The sequence below is a fragment of the Tamandua tetradactyla genome, chromosome 13 (genome assembly GCF_023851605.1).
Source record: "Tamandua tetradactyla isolate mTamTet1 chromosome 13, mTamTet1.pri, whole genome shotgun sequence".
In the NCBI taxonomy this organism is placed as follows: domain Eukaryota; kingdom Metazoa; phylum Chordata; class Mammalia; order Pilosa; family Myrmecophagidae; genus Tamandua; species Tamandua tetradactyla.
Genome location: NC_135339.1, coordinates 37,073,999 through 37,100,625, shown reverse-complemented (window position 1 = coordinate 37,100,625; position 26,627 = coordinate 37,073,999). Strand labels below are relative to the sequence as shown.

Sequence of the window (26,627 nt, the reverse complement as noted above, 5' to 3'; positions counted from 1 at the left end):
TCTCTCAGCTGGAAGGGCACATGGCGAACACGGCGTCATCTGCTAGCTTTCTCTCCTGGCTTCCTATTTCATGAAGCTCCCCGGGAGGTGTCTTCCTTCTTTATCTCCAAAGGTCGCTGGCTGGTGGACTCTCTGCTTTGTAGTGTTGCTCTCTCTGAATCTTTCTGAATCTCTCATTCTCCAAAATGTTTCCTCTTTTATAGGACTTCAGAAACTAATCAAGACCCACTCAAATGGGTGGAGACATGTCATCCCTAATCCAGTTTAACAACCATTCTTAACTAAATCACATCAACCAGGAAGATGATCTCATTACAGTTTCAAATCTACAGTATTGAATAGGGATTATTCTGCCTTATGAAATGGGACTTCTATTAAAACATGGCTTTTCTTAGGGGGCACACTTCCTTTCAAACCAGCACAACACCCCACCCCCTTTTGTTTTAACACTTCCTTACTTTCTGATACTACCTGTGGCCTCTGATCACCCTGTACATTCCCTGCCCCAGTACTAGAATCAGCCATTTCTCCAACAGTTGCTTTTATTGGACAACTTCATGAGAAACCAAGATCTGCAGCTAGGTGGACCCTTTGCTACTGGGTATTTTAAACAATGCACTTTAAACAGCTTATTCATATCTTTTGGATGTCAGGTTTTTTTCCCATTCAGTTTCCTATGCTGCCGTGATTGTAAGCTAGCTTACTAAACAACCTGCTTCTCAGAATTGCCACATAAAACTTGTATCCAAATGGAAGCTGCATTCTTCTTATTAAGGTTTTAGAAAAACTGAAGTCTTCTGATAGAGACAATAACTGGTGGGGCCCAAGTAACTGGCTGTGCAAAGATCATGCCCCTGGTTGAGGTTGCACAATGTTTACCTAACTTGAGATCACAGGCTGCACCCTGAGTTATGTCAGTCTGCTCTCAGCTAGGTTCCATGTAACTGCTAAGTCAGGGCTGACAAGGTGGTATCCTGGCTTGAAATCAAGTCTCCAATACCATAATGCCAAGCTGCACCTCAGGGATTTTGAAGGATTATTTTTTAATCAATGTGGGTGCTTCACTTGGTGGAAGCCCTGTTTGTTTCCTTAGACAAACTCGGCCTTTCCCATTAGCAGCAAAAATGATATCTTCTTTCTCTTGCAGCCTGTGCTGGAAAATCACCAACCCAGTTAGCTGATGACGTTGGGAGTAAAATGGCAGGTTCCATACACATTACATCTTTTGATAAGAACCCAAGCCTCCCTCTTTCAGTAGATTTCCTGAAGCTATAACTTTGTCCTTTCTATAACTTTATTTTCCCTTAAAGCTTTTTGTGATATCAAAGAAATATTCTGAAATTTTCTAATGGGTGAGAAAGCCATTCAACTAAATAAGATTTCTAGTCTGATTATTTGTTTAAACTGTTTTATTTTTTTTGAGGATTTCATAATAGATTTTAAGATACTGAAATACTCAGATATGTATGAGAATTTCTCTCTTAGACAAATTATATCATGAAGTTAGAAATTTGTCCTTGAATCTAGGGATGTTGAAAATCACAGCCAATTTACCCTTCACAGACAGTAGGGCTCCAGATTACAAAAACAAATAACAGATGGACCACAGTCTACTTCTGGGTTCAAAGGATTTTTCCTGAAATAAAGCTTGTCAAGGGACTCTTGGAACCTGGAAAGTGCTAGGGAAGGAAAAACACTTTGAGAATTTCACACCTTTGCTATGTGCTTTTCTTAAGGATGCTGCTAGAAAGAATGACTGGTTACGAGTATTAGTATGATATGTACACTCATGAGGTAGGACCTTTATTTGAACTTTTCCTTAATCCACTGCATCAACTTCTATGAAGAGCACCTTTTAAAACAGTGCCACATACGTTTCCTGGATCTCAGAGTAAAAATCTGAGATCGCCTTTTGTAGAGTGATTCGGTGCATTTTCCTTTTCTGTATCTTCTCACCCACGTGGTTTTCTCTAGTCCAGGTTTTGTCAACCACAGCAATGCTGAAATTTTGGGTCAGAAAATTCTTTCATGTAGAGGGTTGTCCTGTGTATTGTAGGATGTTTAGCAGCAGCCCTGGCCTCTAGCCACCAGCTGCCTGGTGAGGACACACGGAAATGTCTTCCTGGAGAGTAAAATTGTCACTGGTTTTACATGTCCCCTGGAGAGTAAAATTGTCCCTGTTAAGAACTAGTACTCTAACCCATTAAACATTTCTTTTCTTCTCTCTTTTGCAAGTTATAAATTTTCTCTTGTCATCCATAGACTTATTTTTTAGTTTCCAAAGCCCAGACACAGCCAAATAGACTCACTATACAAGTAGCTACAGAGCCGCTACTCAACCCATGTTTTCAAGATGAAGTGCTAGGTGTGCAAAGTGGCTTGCAGAGGACAACTCTACCTTTTCATGTGGGAGGATGGTGGAAGGGAAAAGAAGGCAGAGCTGATGGTTCCAAATGTTCCAGAGTCCTAAATTTACCCTGTACGTAGCGCCAATCTGGGGCTTGCAAGTTGAGTCATGGAGTCAGGAATAACTAAAATAAACCTCAGATATGGTGCAATATCTGCTCTTGATTACAAAGCTACCAGTTCCTAAGTAGTCCAAAGGCACCAGATGGGGTTAAAAAGAAATGGCTTGTCCTAGAAGCACAGCTTGTAAAACTGTAGCTGATGCAATAGGGTCTCCCAGTAAAGATTTACTTTACAATTTAACAGCACATTCTATGGTTTTTCCTACGGAGCCACCAACAGGTGGTCAGGAGAGCAATGAAAGGGGTAGTCAAAAGCAACTTTGACCTTCTCTGTGAGTTTTTTTACAAAAACAATGTAAATTTATTTTACAATAATGAAAATGGATCTATGAGTTACTTATGAGTTAAAACATTTTAAAGACTCAACTTAAGAGTTGTCAACTTTCTTCACTGTCAAGGAAGGCTGTTAAAAGAGCCATGGCCTTTACCATCATTTCATTAAAACATTTGAGGGGGTTATCAAAACAAACACACAAACAAATAAATCTAGCTTTATATGAGGCTAAAATCTCTAGAGCTACAAATGTAACTTTAAAAAAACATATTTTTTTAGTGTTTTTCATTTTTATTATAAAAAAAATGACAGTTTTTCTATCTTGATCCCCAATAGTGAGTTGATAGCATTATGACACATGGAGCTCAGGCTATAAAAATGGAGGGGAAAGAAGGGTTCATCTTAGAAAAACTCAGGCCTGACTATAGCCTGGGAGCTGGGACTCGGGGAACAAGGCTCCTATTTACTACTTACCGTTGTGATAAGCGTCTCTTCAGTCACTACCTTGAGGGTGTCGACCACTGAGATGTAGCCAAGGCGCCGGGCAATGGCCAGGGCAGTGTTCCCATTCTGCAAGGGGAGACACGGGCAAGGAGTCAACACGTCTCACCCCACGTCTCAGTGCCTGTAAGTTCCCCATGTCTCACCCACACAAAGAAGGCGGATGTCTCACCAGCCCCATCCCACTGTCATACCCAAAAAAACTTTCATTAGAGACATGCCTTGCACAAAACCTACCTAACCTGTTTCTACTCATATAACAAAGTCTGCGTATCTATGCATGGAATCTGAGAGACTTTTTAATGACCTAAGTCAGCATTCAATGAAACAGGCACATATTTCTTTTTGTATCCGTACTTCCTATAGCTGGCCTGCACTCAGCAGTTTTTAGTGTGAAACACTCATCACATCTTTTTCCAGACAGCTCGGGACAATCTGGCGATTGTCCTTTTTCCCTCATTCTACCGAATGGTTTGTTCTGACCTATTAATGAAAGTTAAAAAAAAAAAAGCAACATTAGTGCACGACGGAAATACAAGCAGATCTGGCCCGTGGCTCTTACCACAGTGAGTTCGTTGGGGGAGGCACCACTCTGAAGCAAGACATTTATTATGTGCGTGTGTCCCTGCTGAGCTGCTTGATGCAATGGCGTATATCCATTCTGTAGAAGGAGAAACATGACTCTTACCTCCTTCACACGAAATCTACGATTTTGGTGGAAATCTACAATTTTGGTGGAAATAAATGGGAAAGGAATTTACCTTTGTTTTGGCATTAACTTTTGCAGAATGCTGGAGCAGGAAATTAACTATCTTGATGTTTCCATAGTGGCAGCCCACATGTAATGGGGTGTATCCCATCTGTAATTAGATATTTTTTTAAAAAAAGAATCAACATAAGTGTATAATTTTAGCAGCGGCTATCCTGAACAGAAACAAAATTATGACTTAACCTTTCTGTCTGAGCTATATCAAAAAGTCCACCCTTGACAATTCTTCCAGCCAGTCATAGATATAAATACCAGTACTATTTCACATGTAAATAGATATTTAGCTTCCCAAAGTGCTCTCTCATATGTCGGTTTATTTTACTCTCGAAACAACTTTTCAAGATAGGAAGGAAAGATGGCACAATCAATCAACATACCCTGACTATTTGGCTGCTTATAGTGGGTCAGGCAGTGTTGTCTGGACAGATTTGGATAAGAATTTATTGAATACTCTATCTTCTAAAAGCTTAAAATCTGGGCAAAAATTTGAAGTGGCTAAATGGTAATGCAAGGCAGTAGATGATTATCAGAATCCATGGCAGAGGCATATAAATATTAGAGAGGAAGAGACTGGTGCCAGTTGGGGTGGTCTGAAAAATATGAACATGATCTAGAAAGAGCCACCTCCGTCCACTGTTCCCTGCCCGTCTCCCCACAGCTCACAGCCCCCACTACTCCAATGGGACTGCAATCCAGGGCACGCATTTTAGTGCTTCTCTTACCTGACACACCCTCCTCTCTCATAACTTGGGTTCTATGTCCTATTCTTTCCTGATTTTCCTCCAGCCCTCATCCAGAATCCCCTCCACCTCCTCAACCACCTTGAAATGTTGTGGAACCCAGATTTCGTCTCTCCTCTCCCCACAGTGTTCCTCAGTGAGCACATCTGCAGTCACAACTTCAATGCACATATTTATTCAGATGACTCCCCAACCCAATCTTTCGTCCAGACCTCCTGCCATATCCAAAAGCAACACCTTCATTGCTTATTGGACATTTCTAGGTCATCTAAACCTCAACTCACCCAACATAGAACTCACTGTCCTCTTTCCCCAACCAGCTTCTTCTCCCTCATTGCCTGTCTTAGCTGATGAGGGATCCCATGTACAAATTGGGAGCAGAAAGCTAAAATTCCCCATCTATCACCTCCCCGCTCCCTACCCTATAGATTCTAACCAAAGTTTGGTGTATGCCTTGGAAGTGTTGGGGCAGAAAAACGTGGGGAAATTTGACCCAGTCCTTGTCTGCTAAAATGTTATATCTATAAAGGAAGAGAGTCTAAGTCTTTGTGTGTGTATGCATGTGTTTATGTGTGTGTGGAAATAAGACAATGCAGAGGGAATACATTTACCAAAATAAGCAGACTGAGCAAATTTTCAAAAGAAATTCTTCCTTCTGAAAGCATTCAAGCAAAATTAGGAGACTAAGCTAAATTTGATCTGATTTTCATGTCTGCCCCATGTCTTTTTACTTGGCTAATTCCTAGTGATACTTCCATATCATTATAACCTTCAATATCTGTCTATATGCCTCGGAACTTACCGAAATTACACATGAAAATATTTTATCCACAGTATAATACTTAATAAACATTCTTTTTTTTGTATCAAACATGACATAAAGAAAGAAAGAAGAGTTATATTTTTAAATACATAAAACAGATTTGATATGAAGAGGTAACAAAGTTAAGCACTCAAAGAACTAATTCAGAAAAATGAGATTAATTGTATACAGTCAGATCTTTGACAATGACAAAAAAGATCTACTTTTCTTATTTGAATTTGAAATCCTCGCATTCTTATTATAAGCTCAATCGGTAATTTTTTTTTGAGAAGAGAGCTAATTTGGCTGGGGGAGAGGCAGAGAGACAGAGCCCTTCCACACCAGGACCATAAGGAATTTAGCAAGTGAGTACTAATTGAGTAAGCCTTAATTTATCCTTTTTCATAAAATTATACCTGAACAAAGTTAGAGATCACAGAATACTGATATGTTTTTCTATATGCATTTTTTTTTTGTCAGTCACAAAGACTAAGAAAGGTACAAACTTTCACACTGAAACACAAATCTATTACAGCAAGGAATCACTAGAGTGATGTTGATACCCAGCTAGGATAAGGTACGCAGGCCATATGGGACAACAGCTTCTGTAATGCTACAGCCAGAGACTGTGGTGTCCTTTGCAGAAATACACATTTGAAACACTAGGTATAAAAGATACGATGGAAGGTTCCCCCTGCCCTCTTATCGAAGTGTAGTTGCTTCCATGCAGAAATCACCCAATGGCATTTTATACAGGCACATTCTTTTTATATGGGGAGGAAGGGGGAACCTACCTTTGTCTGAGCATCCACCTGTGCCCCTTGGTTTACGAGAACCTCAGCCACGTTCACTCTGTCTTCTTGAGCAGCCAAATGGAGTGGGGTCAAGCCACTCTGCAAAAGATGCAAAGGCATCTTACAGGAGGGACTGTGGTACACATGGCCATGTTTGAGAGACAGTTTGTGAATTCTATGATGGGGAGTCCAAGTTTCTACATTGACAAAATTAATCTAGCGAATGTAGTTACATGTATTACCATAGTAACACTGTGGCAACATTGTTACTGGCTTAATAGAAAATTCCAGACATACTCAAAAGTGGAAGAAATGCTACAATGCACCCTGTATGCTCATCACACATTCAGCAGTTATCAAGGTTTTCCCAGGGATTGATTTGCTTTATCCATCCCTTTTTCCTGCATCATTCTTTTCTTCGTGAAATTATGTTAAAACAAATCCCAGACATTATGCCTCCCCCATACATTCACACAATCATCTCCAAAAAAAGAGATTTTTTTTTTACAAAATCATGTAGGATTTTTTAATCATCACCAGTGCTACTAGCATTAGCAAAATTATTAAAATGAAAATTCTTTACAAAGGAAAATCCTACTGAGTATTGAAATTTAATGGTAATATTTTCTCAACCAAATATTAATACCTGAGATCTCACAAATATTTTCTGTATGTTGTTTCTGGGTAGGAAAGATCACCTGTAAGATGCAATGGCAACCCTCTATTGCAAGAACTTCCACATTGTTTAGGCAGTGTATGGAGTTAATAAGACAAAATATTTGAAGCTGCCCCAGCACAGAATTTGCAGAGCCCATGGTTTTTAATGGCCAAGGGAGAAAAATCACTAAGACTGGTACTCTGCTTAAAAATTCCACATAATTGCAAAGCATTTTTTTCATAAATAATATTTAACAGAAAATAAGTTCATATAAGTGCTCCCAGATGCCTTTCTTTCATCCATTACCAGCACAGAAGTTAATTTCTTTAATCTTGGAACTTTTGTTTTTCTCCCCCTCTAGCATCTCTACAATGAGAACATCAGCCTGTTCTATTTCACAGAGAAAAGGAATGAATCAAAAGTCACTCCAGGCAGGATATGAACCTCTGTAGATGATAAACATCATTTATTTAGGGGTTGCTATTAGACCAGATAAATGATCAGATTCACAAAGAATCATATACTGGCAATTTTTAAACAATGTTTATAGAATTCTGGAGCAAGTTCATTCAAACTGAATATCAAGGAATTATGAAAAGGAGGACTGATACATTCACTTACAATCCAAGAAAAATAAACGGGCCAAAATTGGGACTTCCCAAACAGTGACACAACCATAGAACAATGTTCCATGTTCTACTCTAAAGGAAACATATTTCTGGCCATAATATTTTGTGAAAGTGTTGTGGTCACCTATTCTAAGTTTGGGACTTCTCAAAACTCTGAAAGATACTTCACAGGGTGGTTCTTACCAAGATTTGGGAAATATATTCTGGGCACATGCCATACTCTCTCATGTTCCACTGCCCCTGGGGACTATCCCTTCTCTACCATGGGCCTGAAGTTATTTCCAGCTTTGCCTGGCTCCCTCTCTCCCTTGTCTGGCTAAAGGACCTCCTGTTCCACTTATATGTATACCTTCCATGTCCTCACCTCCATTAAGAACATCCTAACCCTGCATGTAAATTCTCTCTTCTTATAACCAGTGTCTAGCATTTAGTAGGTTCTGCAAAAGTTGGATGAATTAATAAACATGCCCCTTCACTGAATTAATAAGATGAAATTAGAGAAACTCGAACATCTTGTTGGTAAAACTGAAGAAATTAAATCATGAAAATTGTATTTTTATATTCCATGGTTTGGATTTAAAATATTTTTTAAAATAATTTGAAATTCACAACAGTCCCATTGGAGCATAGACGTTAGCTACTGATCTTTTATGGAGTTTCAACCATTGCTCATTTTAAAAAATTGCATCTATTTAAAAAAGAGAACACCACGGACTCAAAATAGCCATAGTTAATGTTAATAGGAAACCAGCTGCTCTACTTTTTTATTTCTTTGGAAACGTCTCTGTTTATGTGGAAGATGGCCAGCAATTTCCAGGTTTCCCTAGTTTACTATGTGTCTCCTTTGGCCTTCAGAATTCCCCGAGCTACCTTGCAATCTACCAAACCAAACACTGAGAAGTTTTTTCTGAAGTATTTTGAAAACATTCAATGATTCTAAGGCGAATGCAACACTCAATATATACTGCAACAAAATGACTGCAGGATTTTAAAGAAAAAAGTTATTATACCATAGTTTGGAATCCAACCTACTGAAAATTTTTACTCTTTAGTCAACTGTTAAGGTTCTAAATTTTGTCTGGCAAAATTAATGAAATACAATATTCTGGGCTCAGAAGAGAAAATATTCTCCAGCAGAAGCTGGAATAAGTACCTCATTAAGATAAGATGAATTTTGCAGTAAACTATTTCAAGGCTGGTCTATAAATTAACATGTGAACCTTAGAAAATCCAAAAGTTCAAATAAATCCTGAATTGGTTTGTGATTCCTATTAGTCCTGAGACATGCATTCCTTTTAACACTTAAAAGGAAAGATGTAAGAAAATCAAATCTGTACACCAGAATCAACTGAAGAATGTGTTTGCTCTGTAATCATCAGAAAAGCTTTCAAGATGCCAAAATTGACAAAAAGGCTTCCCTTGTTTTCTATGCATGTATTTTGATCGATAGAATTTGCTCAATTACAAGCTTGAAAATTCAGATTAGTGCAGCATATCCTTTGCCAAAAGCTAGTTTTTTTTTTTTTTTTTGAAGACTTAGGTGATGAAAATTATCTCAGGTAATCCTCGTGACATCTCTATGAATTCAATACTATTACCTTCATTTAGTAGAGGAGGAAACAGGCTCTCAGAGGGCACACTAAATTGCCCAAAAAAGACACTCTACTAGGAGTCAGACTTGGATTCAAATCCAGGTCTCTGTGATTCCAAAACACAGGCCACATATGTTAAAAAATATTTAAGTTATTTGTAATTTGTCACCATAACATTGCAATCTTTAAATCCTACTCCAATATCTGAGCGACGGCTGAGAAATGCCACATCTGTGCCATCATCCAACAAGCAAAGGAAAAGGTAAATGCCAGGGAGTGCCCATTATCAAGAATCTTGGGGCACTGTGGTAGGGTTCCAGGCTATTTGAAGGCTGAGACCCCTCTCCTGTGTTTTGGGGTAGAGCTCAAATGCAGGCATTAATGAGCAGTTCAGCAAATCCAATTTCTTTGATATACTCAGTGATTGACAGTAATCTCATTAACATGTTTGACCACTTGTGGATTGTTTTCACTTTGACAAATCTTTGGCCCTATTTTCAGTAATAATGGAAATATCACAAATGGAGCAGGAGTGTAGGAAGAGTTTAAGAAACTAACTTTATGAGTTCCTTCTGAATTGCAAATTTGCATACAAAGACTAGAGTGTAAGCTGACGACCTTTCAAATCAATGAAAGTTACTCTCAATTCCATTTATTAAAATGAACCCTATGAAGGCAGCACTGTTTTCAGTTTCTCTTTGCAATTACAACTTAAAACTGGGACAGGCAAGAAGTAGGTGTCTAAAAAATGTTTGTGGAATGAATCAACAGGCTACAATTTGCAACTTCTTATTTGCTATGTTCTGGTAAAGTAAAAATGTTGCTCTTTTAATTAACATTATAACAAATAACTTCTTCATGTTATTACAAAACTTTGTGGCCCTCTTTTTAATGGATGTATGGCACATGATCATATGACCTTGCATCTATTTATTTACCATTCTCTTGCTGGTAAACAGATTGTTTCCAAATTTTTGCTATGATAAGTTTTACTCTGGTAAACATTTTAGTGAAATATTCTACTCCTATTTGACCCAGATTTTTCATGAGTTCTTGGTGGCCTCCCCGAGGAGGGGTGTTTTGCTGTGTAGGAGGTTTTCTGGAAAAAGAAAATGGTTACCTTATTGCTCAGGTTCACATTAGCATTTCTGCTGAGAAGCAGTGACACCATGTCCACATGTCCTTCCTGAGCTGCAAGATGGACAGAAGCAATTCCTTGCCGGGTAACTGCGTTTGCATCAGCACCATATTCCAGCAGGGTCGTCGCTATGTCCATCTGGTTCTTTTTGGCAGCGATGTGCAGGGGTGTGTAACCATTCTGTCAACACAAATCACTTGGTCACATGCCCAGTAACAAGACAAAAGTGTGTGCAGTGCTTTTTTCAAATAGTATACTTGTCTTTCTAGTGCTTTATCTTTGATTGTTTAAAAAGTCATCATTAAGCAAACACTAACAAATCAAGCAGTGCCATTAATGCAAAGCCTTCATGTTTCCCATATTCCTAAACAGGGAAAACATAATTTAATTTAGACATTCTAATCTGAGAGAGGCAGAGTACCTAATGGTTACGGTACCACTGATTTTCCAAAAGGAAAAGATTCCCCTTTTACAGATATGCATATTAATAGGCGCTCAATACTTATTTGTTTCATTTAAATAGGGGATGAGAGGAACCCCTGATGGGAAGTAACAAACAATATGGTATCACTATGGCATGTTCAAAGCTATTATTCCTTTTCCTTTGGTGTCCATTTATTGCTTACAACAAGTTAAACATTCTGATTTCCATAGCAGCCTGACCCCTATACTCTGGTCCTTTTTCCTCTTTCCCCAAATTTCAGTTTCTATGCCATGTTTTAGCTGGTTACCTGACAGTTCCCCCCCAAAGCACACAGCCTCATGTTTCTCTGTCTTGGCTCACTCTACCAAGAATGCTTTTCTCCAGCAGCAATCAGTTGAAGATTAGCTCAAGGGTCACCAATCCTCCATGAGGTCTTTTATCTCCCTTCCCCTCCCCTGCCTGCCCAGATCCTACTGAAACTAATCAAAGAACTGGGACATTTAATATGCCAATGACAAATTAGGATGCTTTTCAAATATATAATGTAATGTAATGTAATGTAATGTAAAAGAGAATTTAGAGAAAGAAGGTAAAATCTAAGGATTTATATTCAGGATTCTGACCCAAATCTAGACAACAGTCTGGATCAAGCCACAATCTTTCCAAGCCACTTGGATGATCTGGAAAGAACACAGAAGGCTAGAGGGGTTTGCCTGGTGCAATGAACCCTCATATTTCAAGTCACCTGGCATCTCCAAGTCTGACAGCATTTCTCACTTAACAAACACTCTTTTCATTGAAAATCGATTATAGGGGATTTAGACTGTTGAATATCAACCTAAAGTGGAAATGGTACTTCCAGAGGCTTCTGAAACCAGTCTCTGCCAAACTAGATGAGCCAGGGTAAAAGAAGATTTTACATTCCTATTTTTAGATTCCACCTTTTGCCATCTGGAAACCCCAGTTGCCCGGGGAAGCATTCGGCCTTGTGTTCAGGCACACCCTTCAAGAGGCCGACGCCTTCTGACTGCAGGTAAAGCTTTGGACTGAGCCCAACTCTACAATGAGCGATGTGAGAAAGTGAAATGGCCCTCCTCCCCAGCCACATAGAAAACAGAAATTTGCAAAGCAGCTCCTAGTAGGAACTCAGATTAGTCACACTGAACATTAAAACATCGGTTAATTTGAGTGGTAAAGGCAAGATACAGTCAAAGTTTGGCTTCTATCGTACATCTTCTCTTTTTGCTTCTATTACTGACATAACCTTCAGGCTGGTCTCTCTGCAAACCCAGGTAAGGCAGTTCAGTACCTTTTCAGACATGGTAATTCTCTTGCTCGCTTCTAATCCCATCAGAAAGTTCTAGATGCTAAAAAGCACTAATCAAGAGAAGCTCTGGTATTTTCTATAATGCATGCTAATTCTAATTGTTGCTTAGAGCTTTATCTTGAGCTCCTTACCTGAAATACAAAGGGGGGTACTATAGAAAGCAAAGGGGGAAAAACAACTCATTGGATTATTTTAAGTTGCTAGAGACATCTAAGAAATATTTTCAAATAACTCATTTATCACAAGGCTTTTAAGGAATTTTCTAATTTTTCTAAGTTCTTACTAATTTCTGGAAGTTAAATGATTCTCATGTGCCAAACTAAAGGAAACAGATGTATTTATCAGAATAAAAATAAATAGTGAAACTCAACTACAGAAAAATCTTAATCTATATTTTCTCTTGTTATAGAGGACTAAGTGATTGCCACATGTGCATTTTGAGATGAAAATAAAGGCAAATGTAAATTTAAATTATTAGATATTATATGTATTACTAACTTCATACTTTATATTTTTTCCAAGCACTTTCACAAGCATTCTTTACCACACAGTAAGGAATCTGCCCTCCCAAAAGAAGTCTGGCCTTTGCCCTGGTTCCTGGAGGGCAGCCTTTAATTTCTGATGACCGGAGTATTTCTGTCCTTCATGGTGGGCCCAGAGCCACACCTGATAGTTCCTATGCTAAGGAGATTACTGAGTGGTGGGACCTGCCACACCGGTAGTCTTAGAATGAGGGACTGGCCACACCAGAAAGACCAGCCCTGTGATTTGACCACTGGGGCTTTGAGGCACATATAGGAGCCCACCTTCCCAACCTCTGGGAGGGGAAGGAGCTGAAGGTTAAGTTCAACCACGTGGGTGTAGATTCCCCCAATCCTACCTACACAACGTAATGAACTCCTTACACTCTGGACACTCGAAGCTGGGGGTGCTTCCAAGATTTAGAGGATACGTTACCAAGAACAGGGATGAGTTCGAGACCCTTTCCAAACTTCGTCCTATGCCTCTCTTCTTTCATCTTATCTGTGTTCTTTTCATTATAATAAAACTATAATTGTAAATATAGTGCTTTCAGTGAGTTCTGTGAGCCATTCCAGCATATTTTCAAAACCACAGTGGGTGCTGGGAACCCCAGAATTTGTAGAAAGGAGGTCAGAATTTGGGGGTGGCCTGGGGCCACCTGTCAGGCCCGACCTAATTCCAGGTAGAGTCAGAAATGAATCGAGCGGTACTGAAGCCGGCAATTGGAGTGTTTGCTGTTTATCTACCCACTAATCCATACCCATATATATGCTGCACAGTTTATGGGAGAGAAACTTGACAAATAATAGATTAAGGCTCACCATCCCTTCTATAGTCAGTGTCTTGGTTATAACAGAATGCTCCTTCTAACACAGTCCTGCTTCACGCAATACATCTGGTTAAAATGGGCCCTCTCCACTTTTAAGAAAATTTTCCACTCCATTCCGTTACCTAAAAATCATAGTATGTTTCTAAAAGGACTTACATGAGTAAGAAAATATGCTGGCGATTCTGAGACAAGAAAGGTTAAGAAGAAAGCATCTATAGTCTATGGAAAAGAGGAAGAGATGGGATTTGTGGAAATGTTACCATCAGTGCCATAGCTGGCACATGCATGTGCTAATCATGCCTTATTGAAGCTTTGCTCTGCATTTCTCCCCTGTGCCAGAATTCAGAAATGCCAGGGCTTTTCCGAAGGAAGGAGGCTGTAATTTGCCTACCTTTGATCCATTCTCCCTCCTTTCTTTGTAAAAGTTCCTCCTGTAATACACCCCATTGAAAAACTACGTTTCCCAACTTCCCTTGCAGATAGAAGCAGCCAATGAGATGTAAGGAGAAAGGGCCTGGTAGAGCTTCAGGGAAAGCCCATTGTGCTGCTTTCCTTCCTGCTGCTACCAGGAGAGAGGACTTGGCAGCCTGAGCTCCAACAGCATCTGGAGGGAAAGGCCAAGAAAATCACAGGATTGTCTCTATACAATGAACCAGTATCATCAACTGCTTGTCCCTGCCTGCTTATGACATGAAGAAAAGAGAGCCTTAAAGCCACTGTAGCTGAGTCTCTTTTCTAGAAGTTGAACCCAATCTCTGGCTTTAACTGTACAACTGGGCTTGTTCAGGCTCAAAGTCTAGAGAAAGGGCCCCTAAACAGGACCCTACCCCAAGAAGATGGGGATGTTTCTACATGTGGTCGAAATGCATTATAGAGGCTTTTATGGCGGCAACTGTGCTGTGGGAATGAGAATTACTGTCCCATTAGAAAAGCTTGTATTTAATTGACCATAAAAGATATGCCCAAGGCTAAAGGGATGTTATAAAGAATTATTTAGAGGACTGCTTTTCGTCTCTCGGTCAAAGATGTTTTGCAGACGTGGTACTATTCTTGTTTGATGAACATAAAGCTGGAAATCAACTGCAGATGTACTAACCATACTGGCCTGTTTAAGAGTTATTTGTGGGTGGAAAGGTGGCTTGGACTCGTTTTGCTGTACTTACCACTTTATGACTCTTGTCAACTATAACTGCTTGGTACCAGTTGTGCCAAAATTATTACTCTCATGTCAAGAATGGATAGATCATTTATTATTATTGACTTGTTGCCTTCAAAGAACCTGGTGCTATAGTAACATAAGAAAAATGGCTCAAAGGGACATTAACAGATACTGAAATAAAATGGACAATCATTCAACTTAATTATAAATATGTGTTTTTTCAAAATAAATTTTTATCAAAAGTCAAGGCATGGTTTTATGACAGAAGGAATGTTGGTTAGGGTCAGAGATTATGGAGTAAAGTTGCATTTAGATGAAAAGCAGGTTTGAGGGTCTGATTTTGAGGTGTGGATAGCACTGGGAATCATTCTGGAGGGAAAGGGGGTAGGAGATATTATAGAAATGCAGATGAGGGGGTTCTAAGGGGAAACACTGGTTAAAACAAGCAGCTCTCTGTGTTAGACTGAATTATGTATCTCAAAGAAGGACATGCTCTTTATCTTAATCCAGTCGCTGTGGGTGTTGAAACCATTGAAATAGGACCCGTTGAAGATTTATTTTTAGTTAAGGTGTGGCCCAGTGGAATCAGGGTGGGTCTTAGTCCATATTACTGGAGGCCCTATAAAAAGTCAGAGAAAAGTCACAGGGAGGAGCCAGAAGCCAGAAAGGCGCAGAGAGTGGAACATCAGACACAAGAAGAGCGCGATGGCCATGTGATGGGAAGCAGAGACACAGCCCAAGGAACCCCAAGGTTGTGGCAAGCCAGCACCAGCACTCCCCTGGCTCCTGGGAGAAAGCAGTGCCTTGCTAATGCCTTGATTTGGGACTTCTAAAACCATGACACAATACATGTTTGCTGTTTAAGCCACCCCACTGTGTGGTATCTGCTTAGCAAGCTAAGGCATTCTCTAAATGGAGAAGGTACCTTAAAACTGTATCTCTTAGAGTATTTAAAGCAACCCAGAACTACCCAAGATCCTGATCTGTGTGTACGACAGATTTGATCTAGATACTAGGTAAAGGAGAGGACTGAAGCTGCCCCAAGATGGAATTGTCAAGTAAAAGTGCAAAAAGCTTAGAGATGCTTTTTCAAACAAGAGTGTTTAGTAATTCATTTAAATCATGGTCTGTATTATTCCATTGTTATCTGACTATGACCTCCTACTCAACAGCAAACCTATTAAACCTATAGCACTCTATTAACCTATCTAAACAAACTCTTTGACTTGTCCATCAAATAAGAATTCCAGGGTAGTTAGAAAGTCATATACTCTACGCATCTCTTTTCTAAGAAATTTAGGTTGTCTACTGGTCAAGAATGTCCTAACAATAAGAATAAAGATTCTCCTTAGCAATAAAAGGAACATAAAACCTCCTAACCTGTTTTACTAAAAAATAGACAGCATGGAAGGAAAAGAGACCTCAAACAGCTAAGGATACCCTAAGAAAGAAGAGCGAGCTGGAAGATCTATCACTTCCTGACTTGAAAGATTACTATAAAGCCACAGTGGTCAAAACAGCATGGCACTGGCACAAAGGCAGAAGGACTGACCAGCGGAATAGAATCGACAGTGCAGAGATTGACCACAAAGTTTATGAACATTTGCTCTTCAATAAGGCCCCCAAATGCACTGAAACGGGACAGAATAGTCTTTTCAATAAATGGGCATGGGAGAACTGGATCTTGATAGCCAAAAGAATGAAAGAGCACTCCTACCTTACAGCTGATACAAAAATTAATTAAAAATGGATCAAAGACCTAAATGTGAGGGCCTGTACTATAAAACTTCTTGAAAAACACGTAGGGAAACATCTTTAAGATCTAGTAATAGGAGGTAGCTTCTTAAATTTTACAGCTAAAGCATAAACTGTGAAAGAAAAAATGTACAAATGGGAACGCCTTAAGATCAAGGGCTTCTGTGCTTCAAAGGACTTTGTTAAAAAGGTGAAGAGACAGCCAACTCAATGGGAGAAAATATTGGGAAACCACATATCAGGCAAAGGCTTGATATCATGTGCACATAAAGAAATTATTTATAGCCCACAACAAAAGAACAAACAACCCAATTATAAAGTCGGTAGAGGAAATGAATAGGCACTTTTCTGAAGAGCAAATACTTCTGAAGAGATGACTAAAAAGCACATGAAGAGCTGCTCACCTTCATTGGCTATAAGGGAATGAAAATTAAGATGACAATGAGATATCACCTCACACCTATAAGAATGACTGCTATTAAACAAACAGGAAACTATAAACGTTGGAGAGGATGCAGAGAAACTGGAACACTTATTCACTGTTCGTGGGAATGTAAAATGGTTCAGCCACTGTGGAAATCAGTTTGGCATTTCTTCAGAAAATGAAATATTGTGTTGCCCTATGACCCGGCAATACCGATACTTGGTATATACCCAGAAGAGTTGAGGGCATGGGAGCCCATGACAAACTCTGGGAACTGTCCTGTAGCTGCTGGTTGAAATGGGCTTAGAAAATTATGACTTTTTTCCCCTTCTTTTCTTTGTATGTTTAGGTTATATTTTACAACTAAAAAATAGTTTTAAAAAAACTATAGGGAGTTATAGTAATATTAGATAAAATAAATTCCTGAAATAAAAAACTTGAAAATACTTAGCAACATACTTCACTACTATAGCAAAGTTAATATCTGTAGTAACTTTTTACTTGATAGTTTGAGAACACACACAGTTTTGATAGTTAATCGAATGGTATTTAATACACTTTAATATTCAGAATTCAAGTAACTCTGACATCTGTATTTATGGATTTTTTTCCTTCTTTGCTTTATATGCCTATGGCTAAGCTAAGATCTCTATTTTAGGTGGTTAAGATTTCCATATATCAATTGGAAAAATATTTGTATATTCATATTTTCCTGAAATCAGGAAAATATTTAGTAACATAGGTCATTACTATAGCAATACAGATATTTGTAAGAACTTTCCACCTGATATTTTGAGAACATTCACAGTTTTTTATTTATTTATTTATTTTTGACGAGATCAGTCTCACGTTGAACAAACAAAGCCAGGGGAGAGCGCGAACGGCAGTCCCCCACTACCACAAATTATGCAGTTGAGTTTCCCACATTTGGGGAAATCGCAGGGGTCAACACATCCGGAGTGCAATGGATAAGCCTCGCCCTGGGAAAACCACCTATGTGATCATGGTATCTCCCCTGCCAGGTAAGTATAGAACATTCACAGTTCTGATAGCTGATCAAATGGTATCTAAGTTAGTGTTTAATACTTAAAATTTAACAACTTTGCTATCTGAATATGTGGATTTTTTCCTTGCTGCCTTAATTTTAAATTGGTTTATAAAACTTACTATGAAAACAATAGGTTTTACAATGATTATATGGATACTTTATTTAAATATGCCTCTGGTTAAGCTAACTAAGATATCCATTGTTGGTGGTACTAAGTATTTTGTTTGTTTTCTTAAATTAAAAAAACAAGACACCACGAAGGCCATTTTTGTATTGACAGGAAAACATATTTTATAGCTTTGACAATTCAGAACTTTCTTAGTCCCACAAGCTCTGTTCACATGTATTGTCTGGCTAAAAAATACTTCAACTTCTTCCCTTCCCCAGGTTCTCTGGGAAGTCCTGGGTTTCAAGAAAAATCAACCAACAAGTAATTATTTATTGAGCATCTACCACATGAATTGCCTAAATAGCTGAAGACACAGATTTCCTAAGGAGCTTATATTTCTGTGATGTGACGTAATGCCTGAACTGGGAGGGCACTGCAGACAAGGAAAAGGTAGGAAGACACACAAAGACCGAAAGGCATAGCCTGTCTGTCTGTCTGAGCTGTGAATTACGGTACCTTCGCGGCCGCATGAGGTGAGGCTCCTTGGTCCAAAAGCAGAAGGGCCACTTTCTGATTATCGTAATGTGCAGCGACATGCAGTGGAGTTAACCCGCTCTGAAAACACGTGCAGAAACAACAACCAGTGTAAAAGTGCCTTAATATCAGAGGTCGAGATTTAGGAAATGCGATTAGATTGAGTATAATTTACATTAGAATTTCCACAATACTTGGGTCCCAGCATTCACCTTCTGGTTCCCAAGTGTTCTTGATCCTAGTAGGATTTAAATATAGTTTAGTTATAATTTGGGTGGTTGCTGGTGAATATTAGCAAAGTGATAGTTTTGTTATCATGAAAGTAGCCTGTTACAGGGCGGCCAGTGACCTCGTACCTTCCCAGCAGCATCTGGAGATGCACTTTTCTGTAGCAGGAGATTGGCTACTTCAAGTTTCCCATATTTTGCTGCCACATGAAGGGGAGTAAATCCTTTCTGAAAAAAAAGAAATATTAAGATAATGAATAATAGAAATGACCGAAGGCCATCACTTTTCTGGAACTGATAAATCATTCCAGTGATGAAGAGCAGCTAAGCCTGTACTCAAGGGCCAAGATGATAAGAGCCCCTTATCAACAGAGATGAACAGAACATACTAGGATATTGAATCATACTCCCTCTGCTAATTGAGTCACAACATTCCATTAATTTGGGGACTAATCAGATATCTAACCAGCTTGAGGTTGGATAGCTGGATCAGCGGGTTATTTCAGGGCCATTTGGGGATTTCATATTTGGGGGAAAGAGTAAGCAACAGGGTCCCAGACCCATCATGGAAGGCCTCTAGGAGGGAATGTTTGGAAAGAATTAGATCAAATCTAGACTGCCTGGAATATCACATCACCAGACTGGACCCTTTCTCTCCTCCCTTTTTCTTTTTCCCCCTCTTATGTGTGCATTTTTCTTCAGGAGTTGGAGTGAGAGATTCTTCCACCTTTGCCCCCACAGGTGAACTGAATAATGGCACATGGCTCCAGCACAATAAATATGTGAGACGGGTTGCTGAGAGTAGGGTAGCTACCTCTCCTTCCAACTCCTACAAGGATCTGGGTTGCAACCAGCCAGGCAGTGGAGCGGTTAGGGAGGGTTCCAAACACGAGGCAGGGTTGGAGGGTCATCAACACATGTGACCACCTGAGGCTAGAGAAAACCAGAGCCAATAGGCAGTTGGCAAGGTAGGAGGACTGAGAGAGCTGAAACTCCATCAACCATTATTCTGTTTCACATTTTAAAAGACATCCAGAGACTGACACCTCAATTATACAGAAGAGTTGGTCATCATTTTTTGGATACTTCCCTAAGAACTTCTAATTATCTTCAGCTTTGATTACACATTCATACGCATTAGCTGCATCCACATAAAAAACAGTGCAAAAACACGTCATATGCCAAATGATCTTGCTGTCATACTTGATAAGTTTACATAGTATCACAAGAAAAACGAGCACCAAATTTTACATTCTGCACCAGAGGACCAACAGTGTGGTATGACGTTACTCTAAGGCATCTTAGTCAAGATAATAAATCAAATAAATAAACAAGATAATAAATTAAAACATAAATCAGACAAGACAACAATAACAACAAACAACAACAGCCCAGGAAAAAGTCCCCTCCTGATTTGAAAGTGCTATAAAAGCAACTTCCAGTAGAGCACTGATAATGTTGTTTGTACACTTGGGCCATAATAGGAGAAACCTGTAGCACTTCCATACCTTTGTGGTTATAGATAACGACGCGCCATGATCCAAAAGGAACGCAGCTACGTCCGCATGCCCCTCTCGGGCAGAAAGGTGAAGTGGGGTGTACCCAGAAGTCGTGGCTGCATTTGGAGATGCTCCTTGTTGCAACAACTGTTGTACTATATCTGCCTTCCCCAGTCGCGCTGAAATGTGGAGTGGCGTTTGGTCATCCTAAATGGCAAGGTAGAAATGCAGGGGTGATGAGCTGAGAAAGCAATGGCGCCACTGTGAAAAATTCAGAGAATGTTCCGGCTTTCTGTCAGAAGCTAATCAATGTTTAAAAGAATCTCATTTACCTTTCTCTTCAAATTTCAGGAAAGTGGAGATACAGGATCTAGGCACCTCTTTTACCCTTGGTATGACCTATTAGTCTGTGACCTGTGGAAGGCTGTTCTACCTATAAATGATCATCACCCCCTGCCATCATTCATCATATTTTAACTTCTAAAGATTTCTTTTGTGAGGAGCTAAGGGAATGTATCCTGGTAACAGGCAAAAAGCTGGGCAGGATATTTTACTTGCACTAGTTATAAGGCATTCATATAGTAAGAATTATTGTATTAGCTCCACCTTCCCTCCATGACAGCGGATGCTGCAGGGTCATGCAGTGTACTTCATTCAAGGGCTCCCAGGGAAGAGGGCTAATGGGGGTTGAAAGCCACCCTATCTCCTGCTTGCCGAGTTGTGTGTCCTGGCATGGGCTGCACCTGCCTAGAGGGTGGAAGGGTACCTTCTTAAAATTTGCCAAAGGCACGAGGCACTCACCAAGCCCTGAACCTATAGGCACGATCCCCCCGAGGAGGAGGGGCATCTTTTCCTAATTTGCTCAGAGGTGTCCTATGAGCTAGTGGTGGACCTCCGGAGAGGAATCTCCTACTACACTGGGATAAAGGTCAGGTCAACGCTTTGTGTAGCGAGAAGCCACCTCACAGGACACCACTTTGGAAAAGCAGGTAAGATGGTGGCCGAGGTCAAAGCACGAGGATCGATGGAGCTGTTAGTAGGCATAAGAGGAGTTAGGGGAGGGGCCTTAAGGGAGAAGAGAAATATTGAAAGCATAAAAAGATAGGTTCCAAAGAAATATCTCTACCACCACCAGCACCAGCAGAAACAAACAATTACTGAGCACTTATGTTCCAGGCTCTGTTGTAAGCAATCCTACGAATTGCAGCTCTCATTATCCTCAACTCCTAAATGAGGAAACTAGATGAGGAAATGAGGTGCAGAGAGGTTACTTAACTTGCCCAGTGCTACCCAGCTAGTAAATGGTGGCTCAAGACTCGAACTCAGACAGTCTCTTGCTGAGGAGGTCAGCTTCTTAACCATTTTATATGCTGCCTCCTCAATGAAATGATAATTATATACCCTGTTCTCAATTTTGGCTTGTGGGTGAAAATCATTCCCTATGCACAATACTTAATATGTGCGTAACGACAATCATAAATGTAAGGTTTCTCGTGACCCATAGTAGAGTGCAGGCTCTCTGCACCATTCCACTTAACCAACTGAATTAACCAATATCCTCTAGATCAGAGGTCAGCAAACTATAGCGCAGGGGCAAAATCCAGCCACCACCTGTTTTTGCAAATAAGGTTTTATAAGAACACAGCCATGTCCAGTTTGCTTATGAATTGCCTATCGCTGCTTTCGTGCTACAACAGGACAGCTGAGTAGTTGCAATAGAGACTGTACATCCCACAGAGCCCGAAATATTTATTATCTGGCCCTTTATAGAAAATGCTTGCTGGCCGATCTCTCTGTAGATTCCACCAGTGGTGAAATGGCACACTGAACATTCGAGGTTCACGGCCTGCTTTCTAGAGTGCTCACAGTTTTTGGCACCCACCTGCGGATTTTACACTTACAAAGACTCAGTTGTGCCTGATCCCACACCAGTACAGCTGTACTAGTTACTTTACCAGTTTGTACTATGTTCGTACTAGTTCCTTTAATTATACAATTAAAGACCAGAATAATAGCTAAAATATGAGTATGAAGGAAAGCTTTATCTTCGCCTAAGAATACTAAGTTGAATGCCTTGGAGAGCCCTCATAGAAGTTGCTAAATAACAACTGAGGTTGAAGTAGATAAGTGTGAGACAGCTGAATACATTGGAGAAAAATTATAAAAGTCTAAAAAGGTTCTGTATTCAAAGTGATTCCCAAGGTCCGTTTTCTTTCCACTTAGCCTGAAACTAGGAATTGCAGACAATGCAAATAGAGGGACATAAATGTACATTTATATATTTTAGGTTAAAACAAAATGACCAAGGTATTTATGCATTTATTTATATTTCCTGCTATGAACTTCCATATTCATAAGTAGACCAACTGCCTATCCCAAAAGGAACAGATAAATGGGCTTCTACTGGAGGTTAATCACTAGCCAGAATATGAAGCATCCAAACTCAACTCTGAAATTCTTATTATATATATATATAATGAGTGCTATATATATATAGGTAGGCTTTTGAAGTGGCCCGAATCTGAGTCTCAGGGTTTATAGTTTCACAATTTGTGGGGAAAAAATTAAAATAAAATAAAAAAATTTGGCCAGGACAGCTGACATAGAAATGAACAAAAAGAGCTCAATTACTTTCTAGAGTTTTCTAGAAGCTCCATGCCTAAGCTTCCCTGGGGGGGAGACCTCTGGAGCAGGTCTAGGCTCTGATGTCTAATCTGTTAGGGATTAGTCATGTGCCAAGGACAGTTTTTGGTACAAAGTTCTTATTCCATTTAATTTTGCTGAATGAGCAAATGTATAAATGTGGAGGGCAGGGCTCCTGCAAACTTTTACTTGGATAGAGACTTTAGTTGTTGGAATTTTTTTTTTTTTTTTTTTTTTGACATGGGCAGGCACCGGGAATCAAACCCAGGTCTCTGACATGGCAGGTGAGAAGTCTGCCTGCTGAGCCACCGTGGCCCACCCTAGTTGTTGCAGTTCGTTCACTTCTTTAAAGAAATATTCTGGGAGTGGAGCATGTATTTGTTTAAAGGTTTTATTAAGATCAAAGTTGTCCTCCCCCTACATAGCAAAAGTTGCCTTGCATTGCACCTACCTTAGCTTTAGCTTCCACCTGAGCTCCATCTTGTACCAGATACCGCACAACCTCAGCTTGGCCGGATCGAGCTGCCATGTGCAGTGCGGTTTCTCCTCTCTGGGGAACACGAGCCAAAGTAAGTTTACTGCAGTTCTGAAGAAGAGTGGTATATTGGATGCATTTGCATAAAACCTGTGCTGTAGGTTTTTTTTTTTTCAATGAAAAAATAGCCCCAAGTTCTTCCTTTTGGAGGGATAGGACAGGAGATGCATAAGGATTTCAGTGGAACCTGATCCACGGTGGCAAGGATAAAGCAGGGATCCCAGTGCTCAGCAATCTCGGAAGCAGTGCTCACTAATCTACAGAGTGGCCTCATGAGGAGTTGAAAAGGCAAATGCTTACAGGCTGGCCGGGCAGGAGGGGAAATGAGAGAAGCAGGACAGAAAGGGAGTGGTCAAGAAGTCCCATGCCCCATGGAAAGGGAGCAGCTGCTGGCTGGCGCCTGAGACCATGGCTGTCACTGCACAGCCAGTTTCTGCTTTTCAAAAGATGCAGCAGCCTGCTTTTCAAAAGTGGTAATCTGGATATTTAGGTACATTTTCCAATTTTTAAGTGTTGCAAAATTGGAAGCAAAACAAAACACCGTGTGGACAATATAAAGACACCAAAGGGCAGACTCAACTTGTCTGCTGTTGTTTTGCATTCTTTGCTTTATCTGAACAGATCCGTATCCTCATGTTTGGATGTTATTCCCAGAGGTCCTTTTCTTTGCCTCTGGATTCCCCTACCTCACCTCTTTTACACCAAATAGACTTTAATTCAAGTATTTATTTTTTTATAAAACAATGAAAAGACAATTTAGACAAACATGGATAGATTGAAGTAAAAAAGAAGAGTAAAGAAATCAAATATATTCTCTCACATCAGCAATCGCCACCTTTAAATTCTTTTTATGAATTGAGATTAGCTTTGTGGGCCATCCACCTCTGTGGAAGGACGCAAGACACGTTTACATGAAACCGGTTACTACGTTTATTGGAAAGGTGTTGAGGAAGTTGGCCAACATATTATCCAGCGTCCTCTTTATGAAGGAAAACATTTTCTCTCTGGCCTGAGTGCCAGGAAAGATTATATTTCAGTGGAGAAGCTGGTCTGTTTCTATCTCACAGCCACACTGACTCTGGCCATCAGAAGACACAGAGCCTGACTGGAGGTCCACCTTTGGTGGGGAGTGTGCAGGAACTTGCCCTTTCTGTGCAGGAATGTTGCTTGTTTTATTTTTACTTCTTTAGTGTTTATGAGTCCAACTAGTATCTCTACGTTTGTGATCTGGTGGGCTAACATTATTGTGACACCAAATTCAAAATCCTGGGAAACAATTTCCAATACCAGATGCAGATCTAGGGTGATATGTTTCTGTTCTGATACATGCTCTGCAGTGAATCTTGGGGCTCTGACAGGGCAATGCTGAGCATGGGAACCCAACATTCGATAAACGATGAACTCAGGGTTGCACAGGTTTGCTCTGACATGGTTGAGCCCACTAGAAAAAATTTACTTTGAAGTTACTGGAAATCATTTCTTTATATAAATACTGATAGCTTCGGAACCATCTCTTCAACATGTAGCACTTCTTAATGCTTTTATTATAGAAAATGCTTCCACTCACACCAACACTGTCTTTTTTATCCTGTAGTAAGGTACTTGTAAGGTTAACGGACACAGTCGATAAGTTCTAACAATTTGGGCCACGGGCAAGTGAATGAATCCTGCCTCAGAAGTAAAGGAAACCACAGGTGTTCTCCAACTCTGTCCTTTCCAGAAGTCATGTTAAACCGCAATTAACTGAATTTCCTGCAACCATAGGTAGATAAGAGCAACGTTTGCCAGCTTCTTCATTAGTCACCATCGGCCCTGGCCCGTTAGAAAGACACTCACCACGTTGGTGGTATTGGGGGAGGCTCCGTGGTGCATGAGCTGGGAGACGATGCTCACGTGTCCCATGAAGGCTGCCACGTGGATTGGGGTGAGGCCCGACTGCAGGAAAGAGAGGGCAGAGCTGGTTTGTTGGCTCATCACAAAAAGGGTCTGTGGGCCTGTCTGTCTTCCCACCTACTTACCTACCTACCTATCTTAATATCCCCAGTTTAGTGACCAGATCAGAAGCCATGAGGACATTCCCCATGGGGCCACAGATTCTACAAGGCAAGTATCTCAATCCATACGCGTCATGGCCTCAAAGCATGTTCTGGGATTATGAAAGGCCTATGTCACACCCGTTAAAGAAGACAGGAGATTTCATACATCTTATATAGCTCTGTGAAAGAAAGTGAGAGAGAGAGAACCCGAGAGTTTGTTCCCTCTGCTACAGAATCTTCCTTATCCACATGAGCACGTGTGGACTGTGGGAGGGAGTGTGATTATACAGGTGGTAGTGAAAAGTCACCTTTTATTTCATATTCTATTCCGGACTTTAGAAAGGATTCTCTGCTCAGAATAAAATTAGTATATAACAAGTAAAACAACAGTGTCCTTGGCTGTCTGTCTAATGAGCAAATCAGCATACATTTCAATTGCTAAAAAATAGGCAATATAATTAAGGCATATATTAAACTGGCTCCTAGACAACTCCTTAATTTTTATGTTTGCTTCTAATGCTCCCCCCCCCCCACCATCTAGCAGAAAGCAGAATCCACTGATGCACCCATGACTATAAAATTTAAGGAGAGTGGATATATTTTTTTAAAAAAAAGATCCAACTCTCAATAAATAATCTTGTTAAAGAATGTAATTTACTTGTACTTCTCAGATGGAATGACTCTACTTTAATTACTCAGAATTTAATTCCACTTGCAATTAATAATCTTGTTGATAATATATTTTACTTGCACTTCTTTTATGAAATGATACTACTTTGAATTTCTCAGAATTTAATTCTTCTTACAACTTGATGACTTTTGTAACAAAAAATTAACATGGCTAGAAAAGCTAATCTGTTTTTTGAAAAAAAGAGAGAGAAGGGGAACACAAATCTCAACAGAAATTTGAACAGTCAAAAAATATTCAAAAGGAATTCAGTGCAGTAAAAGTGAGGTAAAAAGACAGATGGGGAAGAATTCTGGCTGTCCAGACTTCAAAAGCGAGAAGAACTGAGGAAAACATGAATTTTGTTCTGATTTGGCACCTTCTTGTTTTTCCTATCAGCAGGGGGAGTCATTGGGACATGTGTAAGGCACAGCCACATCCTGGGCTGAACTGCCTTTCCCAGC

General features: G+C 39.9%; 1 protein-coding gene and 1 non-coding gene across 28 annotated transcripts in view; both read right to left on the bottom strand.

The window, feature by feature from the left end:
- Positions 1-26,627, bottom strand: part of ANK3 (ankyrin 3) — a 715,267-nt gene that overhangs the window by 156,157 nt on the left and 532,483 nt on the right. For 23 of the 27 annotated variants that reach the window (XM_077125230.1, XM_077125228.1, XM_077125251.1 and 20 more), the window contains exons 12-21: positions 25,297-25,395; positions 23,377-23,475; positions 20,292-20,489; positions 18,913-19,011; positions 18,539-18,637; positions 10,408-10,605; positions 6,409-6,507; positions 4,065-4,163; positions 3,866-3,964; positions 3,277-3,372 (exon numbers count right to left, since the gene is read on the bottom strand). In XM_077125230.1, coding sequence (XP_076981345.1) covers positions 3,277-3,372; positions 3,866-3,964; positions 4,065-4,163; positions 6,409-6,507; positions 10,408-10,605; positions 18,539-18,637; positions 18,913-19,011; positions 20,292-20,489; positions 23,377-23,475; positions 25,297-25,395 — 1,185 coding nt within the window. The remainder of the gene's footprint in view (positions 1-3,276; positions 3,373-3,865; positions 3,965-4,064; positions 4,164-6,408; positions 6,508-10,407; positions 10,606-18,538; positions 18,638-18,912; positions 19,012-20,291; positions 20,490-23,376; positions 23,476-25,296; positions 25,396-26,627) is intronic. The other 4 variants (XM_077125235.1, XM_077125241.1, XM_077125242.1 and 1 more) reach the window with 2 other exon arrangements.
- On the bottom strand, positions 17,731-17,895 carry LOC143654721 (U1 spliceosomal RNA). Its single transcript, XR_013161913.1, has one exon. It is a non-coding gene; the product is annotated as a U1 spliceosomal RNA (small nuclear RNA).